Source organism: Cervus elaphus, chromosome 4, assembly GCF_910594005.1.
Source record: "Cervus elaphus chromosome 4, mCerEla1.1, whole genome shotgun sequence".
Classification (NCBI taxonomy): domain Eukaryota; kingdom Metazoa; phylum Chordata; class Mammalia; order Artiodactyla; family Cervidae; genus Cervus; species Cervus elaphus.
In genome coordinates, this window is record NC_057818.1 from 4,676,057 (window position 1) to 4,690,818 (window position 14,762).

A 14,762-nucleotide genomic window follows, 5' to 3' on the forward strand; every position below is an offset into this window, starting at 1 on the left:
CAGATTTTTATCTGAACTCTTAAATGACTGAGAATTAATTAACTTTGATGATTTGATATGACATGGAGACAATCTATAGGTGACACCAAAATCTTAATTTATTCTTTCTCTAACATTTGACGAATGCACCAAAGTGTAGCACTAGTTTAATTCTTTGGGGGGGGGGGGGGGAGCCTGTTTCTGATAACAGTTTTCAAAGGAGGTAGAATTTTAAGCCATAATACAAACCAGTAGGTTAAGAGGAATCAGTTAACATGACTGTGGAGAAACCTTTGGATACTAGTAAAGTAATGTGCAGAAATGTGCCCTTCAACTCATATAACAATGGAGATTTCAAACTGTTGTTGCCTATTTGGCAGCATCTACAAGGATTTAAGGTGCACACATTTGACTCAGCAATTCCACTTATAAGAAATCTGTCTTCCAGAAATAATAGCATGAGAACATTAAAAAAAAAAATGTATTTACAAGGATAACTACAGAACTATTTCTAAGTGCAAAATTTGGAAAACTGACTTATTCACCAATAAGGGAATGGTTGGTTATTCAAATTATAGAATATTCACACAACAGAGTATCATGCAGGCATAAAAAAGTGTAGATGTTTATACTGGACCTGAAAAGATGCCCAAAATAAGATTGTTAAAAAATACAAGTTGCAGATTAATGAAGAAAGAGTAAGTCCATTTTTGTTTTAATGTACATATATTATATTAGCATTACATAGGGAATGATTGGAATATAGCTGATAACTGGCTAAAACGATTAGCGTCTGGGACTGGGAATGAAAGAACTCAAGAGAGGAAAAATCATTTTCCACTTTCTAAGCACAATGGTAAAATTTAAAACAAAACAAATTCTCTAATAAAATAAAAATGTAGAAACTATATATAAAACACAAAAATATTTCATACCAAGAGAATAATCTCATATCATTACAGCAAAGCGTACACATATACCCGATCTTAGGAATGTTTGCTTCTCCTGTGAAAAGACAAGCCATCTTTTCAGGGGAGCTCTGCCCTCTAGTGCACACTTAGAGAGGCTAAGGCACAAGAAGCTACTAAAATCAATCAATCCATGTTACAACCAAAATACTTCCGCTTCACCCCTACCGCATCACAATTCTCTCCTTAAATGAAGGCCTCTCTGTATCTTTTCCAAATCAACTTCCTACCATCTCACCAACTAGGCTTCACAAGAGTCGTAACTGCAGCTACCTACCCTTTCTACGCTTCCCGACACGCCAAGAAGCACCCAATGCATCTTCCTGACTCCTATTTCACACCAAGAGAAACTTGGCACAATCAAGGGTATAGGAAAACAGAATAAAAACTTTAAATTTTATAACACATAAAGGTACCTGGCTCTTAGACTTGTTGCCACTTTAACTCAAGGGTAAAGGCAAAGTTTTTAAAAAGGAGGTTGCTCTGTGTAATAAAGCAACTCCTTGATAGGACTTTCTAAGATCACTAGAATTTGTTCAACTCTGGGCAACCTGGGAAACCAAAAGGGACATTTTCTAGAGGCACAATATTTGCTGGAGGCATTCAATCCCATCCTAATGACTATAAAGGAAAAATGTCCTTACTTTGCAGCTTTTCTATGTTTGGGTTCTCATTTAGATGCATGAATTACTTGATCCAAATGTCAAAAAGTCTCCCCAAAAAAGTGAAGGGTGGGGTGAAAGGAATATCATTAATCTCTCCATTCATAATTCTTTCAGTTACTAGCTTGGCCTGGAACAATCTCTTCAAATCAAGAATGTGCATGAGGTGAGATCACCTGTAATAAATTCAGAATATTCCAAGTATTCATGGGGAAATCTTAAAAGAATTCATTTCAATTTCAAACCCACTTACCCTATACCTGCAACAACTGTAGAATATACCTAAAAAAAAAAATTTAAGAATAAGCTAATACCAAATGAAGCAGAATATAAGCATCCATTGAAGAACACGAAGGTGAAAGTTGGTACAGGGTTTTCTTGCCCCAACAAAAAGGAGCATTCTGGAGCTGATAAGTAAAGTAACAGCAGTACCAGTGAGGCTGATAGAATCAATCATTTCCTCTTAAAAGCTGTTTCTAGATAGTCCTATTCTGGAACAAATGGTTGCAAGAACAAATGACCTTAAAACAAGCCGACAAGGATATCCCCTACTCGGGTGCCCTGGCAGCTGGGCGGGGGTCCTCACATAAGCGTTCTGCAATGCAGAGTTCAGGCCTCAGGAGGAGTCCGTTGCTGCTGCTGTTTAGTTGCCAAGTTGCACCCGACTCTGCAATCCCATGGACTGCGGCACACCAGACTTCCCTGTCCTTCACGATCGTGAGCTTGCTCAAACTCATGCCCATTGAGTTGGTGATGCCATCGAGCCATCTCATCCTCTGTTGCCCCCTTCTCCTCCTGCACTCAATCTTTTCCAGCATCAGCCTCTTTTCCAACAAGTCAGCTCTTCCCATCAGGTAACCCTAAAGTATTGGAGCTTCAGCCTCTGTCCTTCCAATGAATATTCAGGGTTGATTTCCTTTAGGACTGACTGGTTTGATCTCCTTGCTGTCCAAGGGACTCTTAAGAGGCTTCTCCAGTATCACAATTTGAAAGTATCAATTCTTCAGCGCTCAGCCTTCTTTATGGTCCAACTCTCACATCCCAACTATACATGACTACTGGAAAAACCATAGCCTTGACCATACAGACCTTTGTTGGCAAAGTGGTATCTTTGCTTTCTAAACAAACCTGGAACTCATTTTTAAAATATGCTAGCTCCTTCAGTTTCCTGAGACAAGGCTGAGAGTAAAATGTAACACAGGAAGCCCAGACTAGTCACGGTTAACCGGGAAAAGGCTTACAAAGGAAGCGGGATCAGTCATCCCACTCCCTTCAAAAACAACAAAACACAGAATAGCTTTCAAAGAGGCTTTCATCAGTTATAAAGCTGAAGAGATACTTTTAACAAAAAAAGTCAATTAGGAAAGTAAGAAAGAGTGGTTATAAGGCACAGTGGCTGAGAGCTCAGGCTTTGGTCTCAAGTAGAACTAGACTGGAATCCTGGCTTCACCATCCATCAACTATGCACTTTTAACAAATTAAGAGCACCTCCCTGAGTTTGTTTCCTGATCTGTGAAATGGGCTCAAAGTTAGCACGTATGTCTTCAAGTGTCCATCAGGAGTAAATGGAATAATACATGTACATTTAGCACTGTATCTTAAATCTGGTAAACAATCAATAAACAGAAACCACTTATTCTTTTAAAGCAGATAAACATTTAACCTACAATCTGAAAAGACAGTAAGCCTGATACTTAATTTAGAGAACAAGTTGGCTCCAAAAGGTAATTAACTTGACCATTGAAGAGGAACACGGGGTTCAAGCATGTGAGAATCATTTGACTACAGGAACCAGGCAGGCAGCAAAACTGAGGAGCATGAATGGGAATGGGCACAACCCCTCAGCTCTGCTCCAGTTCCTTCCTGCTGTCAGGAAAGGGGGGGGGGGGCAGGGGCACAACTTATTTCTGAAGAAAAGCCAATAATCCAAAGTGTTATGCCACCTCTCCTGATTTTCAAATACTGGTCAAATAAAACATCCAAGGATAGATCTGATTCATCAACTGTCGGTTTGTGAATGTCTACCCTGGAGGAGTCTCAAACCGGAAAGTGAAGGATCCCAGCTCCCTAAAACTGTGTCACGAAGGGGACACTACTGGCATTTTGGAAAAGAAAATTCTCTGTGTAAACTGTCCTAACCACTACAGGATATTCAGCACCCCGGAGCCCCACCTACCAAGCACCAATGGTCTCAAGTCATGTGGCACCAGAAGCTCCCTCTCACAACACGTTCCTGACCACCTCCTACTGGCAGAACCACATCCGCTAAGAGCAACAAAGTCACATTCAAACGTTAATGAGAAAGTCCTGAACATCTACTTACAAACAGTAATAAAAGAAGCGCAGGGCCAGCCCTGAGTCAACTGAAGTAAAACCCCAAATTATCATCAAACAGGAAATCTCACTAAGTAGAAAGCTTAGAGCTGGCTGTGGGAACAAACCAAAAGTCTTAACCTCTCTCCTTATATCCAACATGAACTATGACAAAAGGAAATTGCCTTATCTTTTATCTAGCCATTTCTTTTATAATGTTACTAGACATTACAGCTTCCCACCGATCTCTTTTTCCTACAGCAGAGCTTATATACAGAACTACACATGCTCTAAAAAAATCACGGTGGAAGGAATCTCCTGGCAACACGTGAATTCTCCTCTTATGGCTCCTTGTCCTATCCCAGAATGTGTCCAACTTACCACATGGCCCAGCAATTTCATACCCAGGTTCACACACATGCCCCTACAAAAACCTGTACATCAATGTTTGTGTGTGCTTAGTCACTCAGTCGTGTCTGACTCTTTGTGACCCCAGGGACTGCAGCCCACCAGGCTCCTTTGTCCATGGGGACTCTCCAGGCAAGAATACTGGAGTGGGTTGCCATGCCCTCCTCCAGGGGATCTTCCCAATCCAGGGACCAAACCCAGGTCTCCTGAACATGGATGTTTAGAGAAGTATTATTTGTAACAGTCAAAAAGAGCAAACAATCCTATGTCCATCAACTAATGAACAGACAAAAAGAGGTACAGTCATACAATGGAATATTATTCGGCCATAAAAAGGAATGAAGTAGAGACACAGAGACACAAGAATGGGCCTGAGAAACATTACGCTTAGGGATTTCCCTGGTGGTCCAGTGGTTAAGACTCCAAGCTCCCGAAGCAGGGGGCACGGGTTCCATCCCTGGATAGGGAACTAAGATCCCACGTGCTACACGGTGCAGCCAAAAAAACCGAAACACATCATGCTAGTCAAAGAAGTCAGACACAAAACAAGAAATGCAGTATGATTCCATTTACATGAAATGTCCAACAGGCAAATCTAGACAGAGATAGATTAGTGGTTTCCTGGTGGTGGGGAAGAGAGAGGTGTATAAAAATGGAGAGAGACAGCATTTTGGGGGAAGTGCTGCACAACTTGTTCTCTTAAAAACGAATCTGAAAGATATCACAGGTCATGTCTAGAATGCCCACTTTCTTCAAATGATCTTAATTATAATAATTACCAATAAGCACTTACTCATGATATTTATTCTTTTGAAATAAGCTGATTATCTTCTTCCGGGAATGGCCCTTCTCTGGCATTCAGTAACCTTATCATGTATATCTACTCACAGGCCCACCGGCGCATGCCACCTGATCAGGCAGTGAGCATCAAACCTGGAGGGAAAGTCACATTTCTGAGGTAGCCTTTTTTTTTTTTTTTGCTATTAATATATTTTCTGTGAATAATTCGGAGGTCCTTTCTTCACTGTCAGGCAAAAAACTTGAAATATAATTGTATCTAGCTTTGAGATGCTCCTTTCAATGTGACTGTAACTACTTTAAAAGTAAAATGGCCTAAAAAATAAATCAACATACATCAGAAGTCTGAATGATTAATAATGAGATTAAGATAAAAAATTAGAAACTTTTCCAACCCAGTGCTGTGGCTATGTTTGATTTTTGTTGCTTGAAGTGAAATGCTCAATGATCTCTATCAAAGACTATATATTGAAACTTAAAAGTCAACAAGGTTTTATTAACTCATGTCCAAGGAGTTTGGGAGAGATCAATGGCTCAGACAGACTCTGTTATATGAAGTGAAGGTCCTGGGGATGGACAACTCAAATACACTCAATACCAACAGGTCTTCAACCAGCAGTGTGACACTGTGAGGAATCCTCTCTTCTATTTTGGGGGCAAACAGTGCTAACCTGACACCACCCATGATGATGTCTGAGACTCAACAATGAAGCTTTTTCTCCTTCCTCAACAGATCTAGATGACAACACAAAATTACACAGGAAAATGATGTCTTGAACCCTTATGTTTCACTGCTTTAGATCATTCTCAGTCTATAAAGAGGAATCTAAAACAGTAAGCCCTTAACCAAACCAGTTAATGCCTCTGGCTGGGATCATAAACTCGAATGGGACTAATGGCTGTCCACTGTTGGAATAAAATTAGTAGTAAATGCTGGGTTGAAGACAAGCAGTGAATGTACCAGCCAAACACCCACACACACTGACAGAAGCTGGATTCAGCTGGCCAAGAGGGCTGGAGGGGAGTGGAGGGTGAGAAGTGGATACAGCGTTTAGAGTATTAGGACTAGGAGAATTCAGACACAGCAGGATGAGCATGGTGCTTCTTCTACCAACCGTAGAGTTAACTGTCGTCTCCGATTCCTGCCTCCAGTGAAAACTGGATGTTTGGTTTACTCTATCCCCGAAGTATAAACTTTGGATTTTTTAAGCCAAAGCAGTGTACTATTTTAAACATGTGGAGGAAATGCATTTTCAGTTACAAACGTTTGCTCCTATGATTCTAGCAAAGGATGTGGGACAGGATGTTTTACTCTCCTGCTCTGGTTTTCCTGTATTGCTTAAATCTGTTTAGAGAGGAGAGAAATAAACAAACAAAGTGTTTCTGCTGGGCAACCTCTATTAACTGAACAATTCCAACGCTGAAAAAATACTTTCCTGCGTTAAATAAATCTCATTCAATCCATCTGCTATCTCCTGTAGACGCTTCTCCTGAAGACGCTCCATGCCGTGTGTGTGCAGCCCGCAGCACACACTGACGTCTGCACTGATAAAACGCTGCTAGACACCTCAGAGCAACGGGATTCCTTTTGACCCTGTCTTTTCCCAAGCAAACTACCACCACTGTGGACATTTTTCGAGAGAAATCTCAGAAGAATGATCATGTCAATCTTGAAGGTCATCTTCTGGGATTTATTGAGAAAGTCAAAGTCCATGTATCATTAATGAAATGTGTCCCTGTTTTCATGTACAAACTGTGAGGACTTTTTTACTCAGCCAGACATATCCTTGTAATCTTGTTATGTTTCATTATAGCTTTCAAAGAAGCTCAAGTTCCACCTTACGCTGTCAGAAGCAGTGAGTTCTTTAATCTGCTGAAGGACACACTGGCTGACCCATCTGGATGCCCCTGTGTCCATCTCCATGCTGCTCCTTGCCACAGATGCTGTCCCGTATGGGTGTATTGACAACAGACTCTCTTCTTGATCCAACTTTAGTCAGGCTCCTTTGAAACCTCTTCTCCATGAGGTCTCAAACTCGGCCCCCCTCCTTGTTGGGCTTGCAGAGCTCAATTTTAGCAAGAATTCTGCTAAATCAGGTTAAACAGAATCACCCACCCTTGATAGCTGACCACGCTCAGTATGAACAATTTCCTTATTTCCTGCCTTTGATGTGTAAGTCCTTGGCCCACCTTCAACAAGAACCTTGTTGGGTCAGTTAAGCCAGAATCTTCTCACCTCTGATGTCTCCGCTCAGCACTGGTCCATCCACAGACCATCCTCCCACCCCTAATTCTGCTCCCTGGCCATAAATCCCCAGCTCTCTTTGCTGTATGCAAAGTTAAGCCTGAAAACTATAATGAGGTACACACGAGTCAGAATGGTCATCATCACAAAATCGACAAACAATAAATGCTGGAGAGTGTGGAGAAAAGGGAACCGCCTTGCACTGTTGGTAGGAATGTAAACTGATACAGCCACTATGGAAAACAGCATACAGCTTTCTTAACAAACTAAAAACAGACCTACTATGTGACCAAGCAATCCCACCACTGAGCATACACCCAGAGAAAACCATAATTCAGAAAGACACATGCACCCCAATTGTTCACTGCGGCATTATTTACAACAGCCAGGACATGGAAACAACCTACATGTCTGTCAACAGAGGAATGGATAAAGAAAATGGGGTACATCTATACAATGGAACATCACTCAGGCAGAAAAAGAAAAATGAAACCAAGTCCTTTGTAGAGATGTTTATGGACCTAGAGACTGTCATACACAGTGAAGTTAAGTCAGAAAAACAAATACCGTATATTAACACATATGTGTGAAATCTGAAAAAATGGTATAGATGATCTTACTTACAGAGCACAGATAGACACAGATGCAGAGAACAAAGGCATGGATACCCAGGGGGAGAGGGGGGGACAGGATGACCTGGGAGACGGGGACTGACATGTTTACACTGACACTGCACGAGACAGGGAATGATGAGAACCTGCTCTCCAGCACAAGGCGCTCTGCTCAGCGCTCTGGTGACCTAGCAGGCAGCAAACCCAAAAGAGAGGGAGGCATGGATACCGTGACTGACTCGCTCTGCCGTACAGCAGAAACTAACACAACATCGTAACGCGACGGACACCAAAAAAACTAAAAAATAAAAAGTCAAGCTGATCTTTCTCCCCTTAGTGTGCAGTTGTTAATACCTACTGCAATAATCCTGAATAAATCTTCCTTGCATTTTAACAAGTAGAGGATAATTTTTTCCTTCATGAGCCTCAGTGGCCAATGGAGTCCCCAGCAGAGAAAGGACGGAGGGAGGAATGGGATATTTGGTTATTTATCCCCCGGATGATCCATCGCGCAAGCGCAGCTCTCAGCTCCCGACAGGAGGTCCTCCTTATCCTCACTGCCACAGGCTACCCACTGCCGTGCCCCTCAGGTCGAGGGGTGGTGACGGAGCCTCATTATTACTAATCCCAGGGATACCGCACTCACACTATCTGTGTAGTCTTTTATTACATTGTGAGTTCTCAAAATCTCCTAGAGGTGTCCTAATTTGAGGATGCCATCTGTTTCCTTCTGGTTCCCACTAAAACAGCAGATTTCTTATCTCTGAAAGGCTAGTAGCTCTTTCTAAGAAAGAAAGGCGTGAATACAGAATACAGTGAGATTTTCATGACTGACTCAGTGACTTAAACAAGGTGACCTTGCCAAGATGCCACTTCTCCCTCCTCCAGTTACCTTCAGAATTATGGAACAGTATTTTCTGAAACACTGTTTCCAAGTAGAATCTCTATTTTAAGAAACACCCAAGGAAGCTAGAAATAAAAATTATGCTACTTGAAACTAACTAGGCTAGAAATCTAAGGCAGAAGAAATTCTGACTTTATTTCTATCCAGCACTTAATCCACGGTAAGTTTCACAGTAACACTTTCAATAAATGCAAGAGGCATTGTTTAATAATGGTTTAATAATACCAGATACAAGCCTGTTAACCCAGAGACATGCCTGCAGAAGGCTAATTCTATATGTAGTCTACAGCAGTATTAGTTAAATACAGGTTGTAAGAGATTGTGAAATTGATTCAATGGGTCATAACACTCTTTCAAAAAACATATACTACACATAATAATAGACATAAAATAGAAGTCACCAGACATACCTATATTTATGGGTAGACTAAGTCATAATGTAGGGATTCCCTGGTAGCTCAGATGGTAAAGAACCTGCCTGCAATGAGGGAGACCAGGGTTTGATACCTGGGTTGGGAAGATTCACTGGAGAAGGGAATGCAGAAGAGAATTCCACTCCAGTATTCTGGCCTGGAAAATACCATGGACAGAGGAGCCTGGCAGGCTACAGTCCATGGGGTCGCAAAGAGTCAGAAACAACTAAGCGACTTGCACTTCACTTAAGTCATAACATAAGATATATTTCTTATTGTGAGTGGCAGTCAATAATGTCTGAAAGTCACTGGTCTGCAGAGAATCCCTCTCAGACACTAGAAAGCTAAAAGCATGTTGCTTTAGCTTAGAGCCCCCTATTTTTTTCTCAGCCTTCACAAAAAAAAACAACACAAAACAAAACTTCACCGTTTTAGGGGGAAAGGATGAAGCAACAAACTGAAAGGTCAGCAAATCAACTATAGGTGACTTGTTCCACCCCAAACACCTCAAGAAGAGAGAGCTCTGCTCAGGAGTCAGGTGATCAGTGCTGTGATGGGAGTGAGTGGCCCATGTTCACCTCTCTCGAGGTGAACCTCCTTCTTCCACCTCCTTCTTCCAAGGAAAGAATTCTAGTCTTCAGCTCAAAATAACTCATGTACTATGGAAAGTATGAAGGGAGAAAAACTGTTAAGTTCTTGACAATGTGCTAATAAAATTATTTGTAAGTCACCCTTGACCTTTTTTTGTTCCTAGGAGATCCTCGGGGTGGAAGGAAGTATTCAACTCAAATCTTTATTACAAGTTATGATGAACTGCTGATATTTACATTCAAAAATCATTTTTAAAATGTGAAGTCTACTATATGTTCAGCTCTGTGGCCAACACTGTAAACCAGGACTTTGCTCAGAATCAAACAAGAAGCCTGCATCCTCCATTCTGCAAGCATTGTTCTCTGCATCCTCCATTTTGGCAGGTATTTCAGCAAAGACAGAACCGCAGTGGAATTCCTTCTCCCAGGAAAGGAGCCATGAGAGCTACAGGTAAGGGCGCCCTTGTTGTGAAAATAGCTTCTCCAATGTGCCAGGTACACCTCGGCCTCAGACAAGACTACTCACCCTGACCCGGCAGGAAGTGACGGCACAGATGAAGGAATGTTAGACTGGGGTTTTTCTTTCTCGTTTTGCTTGAAGAAGGATTTGGCTTCTTTAGATGTGGCATCCACTTCCTTAATCACCCTGTAAGGAAAGAGACACCAAGTTTACCAGCAGAAGAAAAGGAGAGAAACAAAATCTAAGAAAAAGGCATAAAGAACCAAGGAAAAAACTACTGGGCTCTCTGTAAATTCTGGCTGCTGAGCGTTATGGTTAAAATTTACTGCAACAGTTCTAGACAGACATTAGCCCTTATTAATTTAACAATGAAACAACAGCAAATGGAAGTCTGATGTCTCTCAAACCCCCTCCATTACTTCTGTCACAAGACCGTCACCCTGAATCACAGCCCACGTGAGATCACCGAAGTGAAGACTGGAAGGGCTTTCCCACTGCACCTCACGTGCACATTAGTGCTCACGCTTAAGTCAAAGTGGGAACAGGGAGGTGGAGTAGTTGGGAGAAACACACTGGCATTATTTCAAGGAGAAAAGTAACAGTATAAACAATTGGGAATACTCTAAAGAAGGCTCCTGTTCTATACCTTAAACAACCCAAAGATGAAACAAAATTCCTTAAAACCAGCTACACAGATAGTGATTTAGGAGTGAAGAAAGCTACCCGACTGGGAACCCTGTCCAATTTCAAATCTGAGAAAACTGGCCTCAATAAAACTGAGTCCTAAAGGATCAAATGAAGATATGAATTTGATGCCAGAAATTTCTGATAAAGAGGGGAAATGCCTTATGTCTGCCTTGGGTTTCCCAAGTGAATAAAAATGTCTGAGGAATTTTGTTTAACTCCAATCTGTCTGCCTGAGGTCCAAGATTATGGTGTTATTCTGAGTGTTCGAACAGGTCATTCACAATAATGACAGACAAATCCTATATTCCAGATTTGCAAAGAACAGAATTTTCTTTTTCCTTCTAGACTTCTTGGGACTAGAACCAAATTTTTATAATATAAACTATCTACTCTTGCACCCGGTACTATTTCACCATCACAAGTAGCACAAAATGAGAGTTTTACATATAAGAATCATTGGGACTTCCCTGGTGGTCCAGTGGCTAGGGCTCCATGCTCCCAATGCAGGGGGCTCAACCTGGGCAGGGAACTGGATCCCACATGACACAGCTAAAAGATCTCACATTCTGCAACTGTGTGGATCACAACTAACTGTGGAAAATTATCAGACGGGAATACCAGATCACCTTACCTGTCTCCTGAGAAACCTGTATGCAGGTCAAGAAGCAACAGTTAGAACATGGAACAACGGATTGGTTCAAAACTGGGAAAAGAGTACATCACAGCTGTATACCATCATCCTGCTTATTTAACTCATATACAGAGTGTGTGTGTGTGCTCAGTCGTGTCTGACCCTTTGCAACCCACGTTGCCCGCCAGGCTCCTCTATCCGTGGGGATTCTCCAGGCAAGACTATTGGACTGGGTTGCCATGCCCTCCTCCAGGGGATCTTCCCAACCCAGGGATCAAATCCAGGTCTCCCACATTGGAGACGGATCCTTTACCATCTGAGCCACCAGGGAAATGTGAAATTCACATCTCACCATGTGAAATGCCAGGCTGGATGAATCACAAGTGAGAATCAAGACTGCTGGGAGAAATATCAACAACCTCAGTTATGCAGATGATACCACCCTAATGGGGGAAAATGAAGAGGAACTAAAGAGCCTCTTGATGAGGATGAAAGAGTACAGTGAAAAAGCTGGCTTGAAACTCAACATTAAGAAAACTAAGACCATGGTATCTGGTCCCATACCTTCATGGGAAATGGAAAGGGAAAAAGTGGAAGCAATGACAGATTTTATCTTCTTGGGCTCCAAAATCACTGCAGATGGTGACTGCAGCCATGAAATTAAAAGTTGCTTGCTTCTTGGAAAGAAAGCTATGACAAACCTGGACAAAAGCAGAGCCATCACTTTGCCAACAAACATCCGTTTAAGTGAGGGATATGGTTTCCCCAATAGTCATGTAGGGATGTGAGAGCTGGTCCATTAAGAAGGCTGAGTGCCAAAGAATTGCTGCTTTCGAACTGTGATACTGCAGAAAACTCTTCAGAGTCCCCTGGACTGCAAGGAGATCAAACCAGTCAATCCAAAAGGAAGTCAACCATGAATATTCACTGGAAGGACTGATGCTGAAGCTCCAAAACTTTAGCCACCTGATGCAAAGAGCTGACTCATTGGAAAAGACCTTGATGCTGGAAAAGATTGAAGGCAGGAGGAAAACTGGGCAACAGAGGATGAGATATTTAAACAGCATCACCAACTCAATGGACATGAATACGAGCAAACTCCAGGAGATGGTGGGGGACAGAGAAGCATGGAGTGCTATAGTTCATGAGGTCTAAAATAATCAGACTCAATTCAACAACTGAACAACAACTGCTGTCCTAAGAAAATCTCTCCATAATACGTCATGAGTCAAAAACAGAGGGAGAATCTATATGATAGATTAGACCATCATCCCCTAAATAAACATTTCTTCCCTGTTGACCAAGAAGATACTCCCCAAACTCCACAGATGATGAGCTTGGATATATTACTTCAATGGTCAATGAGATGTTCACTGATTTGAGAGGAAAAGAAGCTTTAAATGTATTTGTGCATTTTTACTTGTCCCTTGAAATCCTCCCTTTAGCCATAAGAATATGCCTCAAGGAGCTGCTGGTCTAAGACAGCGTAAAGACACATGCTGCAAGTCTCAACCCAATCAGCAGCTTGGACACCAGCCTAGATGAAGTGAACTCCAGATATCGAGAAACACATGTGTAACAAATAAACGGGTATTATTGCACACCGCTTTTGGGGGGATGGTCGGTAGCATTCCTGGACCAACAGCTAACACATTTACTATTCATGAGTAAGAACACTGATATCTAAGGAGTTAAGTTACTTTTTCTCATCTAGAGATTAAGCAGCAATGCTAGAGAAGAATCTTTTAACTCTACTTTCCAAATATGGTTGCCATAAATTTCCTAGCTCTCATGCTGTCCAGAACTGACACTACTCCAATGAAAAGAGAGGGTATCACCCCACCTTGGAACTGAGTGGGCATCGCTCCTCAGCCTTTTGGCTAAGATCAAGCGTGGAACTGAGTGGGCTTTTGTGGCTGCATCAGCTCACGAGGTTCAGGGGAAAGGGCACTTCTAAGACTTGCTGAGAAAAGTGATACAGAGCTTTCAGGTGGCTCTCTCTCAGAATGCACCTCTAAAACATCACGTTACCACATAAAAAGCCTGTCTGCCTTGAAGCCACCATGCTGGAGAGAACACATGGGAATACCACAGGGAGAGAGAGATATCTAAGGAGCCTGTTCCAGACCCCAAGTGCTTGAGTCTTCCTGGCCCAGACACCAGACAAGGAAGTAAATAAACTATCAAGATGGTCCCAGACCCAGCCACTAAGTACAACTGCAAGACAGGCTCTGCACAAGAACCATCTAGCTGAGCCCAGCCACCCCACAATGAAGAGAAATTATACTAAAACAATGGTCTTACTTAAGGCTAAGTTTTGGGGTGATTCCTTACACTGCAATAGAAAAAAAACAAAATAAACTTATGTATAAACCTTAGACTTGCAGAGTCCAAGAATACTGGCCTGGAAAGTTGCTTTAAATCTCCTTGCCCTGGGCAGAATCTGGGGAGACCTAAGATGGTTCATGAAGAGAAGTGAAATCTTTCGCTTGGAAATGCTGGTCTGAACACATGCTTTACTTTCTACTTCCTACCAAAATCCTACCAAATAGTCGTAATAAATTTACAAAAGCAGAACTACACAAAAGATAAGAACAGGTATAATAAGAGAAAGATATCAATTAAATTTTTGAAGGTAGAAAGCAAACAGACAAGTTAACAGTTAATTGAGGTCTTTGGTCTGCTCTCTCAAGCTGTAGCCGTGTGGAATGGTCAATAAACAAGCCATATCCTACAAAGGCTAAGGAAATTGAGATACCAGGAATCTTTGAAGGTGGAGGAGGGGAGTGGGGTTAAAACCAACTGAATGTTTATATCAGGAGCACCCAGGTCCCAGATTCCCTTCTCCACCAGGTACCACAGGTTACTGACTGCAACCAATCCAGCAGAATCCATTACTTGGCAGAAAGATGAGAAACCACCAAAGTTCTAGACTCAAAGGGCAGGGCTGAAGTTTCAAGACTCATTCTCAAAACAGACAAATTAAATGAAAATGTATCTACTCAGATTTCCCGTGCCACAGCAACCCCAAAGGTTATGTGTTTCCTGTGTGTTTGCATGAATGTGTTATTAGATGGAGTTGCTACCTAACCT

At 41.9% G+C, this 14,762-nt stretch overlaps 1 protein-coding gene across 1 annotated transcript in view; it reads right to left on the minus strand.

The window, feature by feature from the left end:
* Positions 1 to 14,762, minus strand: part of CFDP1 (craniofacial development protein 1) — a 97,928-nt gene that overhangs the window by 67,855 nt on the left and 15,311 nt on the right. Inside the window, exon 5 of the mRNA XM_043898068.1 lies at positions 10,418 to 10,537. Within this exon, the coding sequence (XP_043754003.1) occupies positions 10,418 to 10,537 (120 nt within the window). The remainder of the gene's footprint in view (positions 1 to 10,417; positions 10,538 to 14,762) is intronic.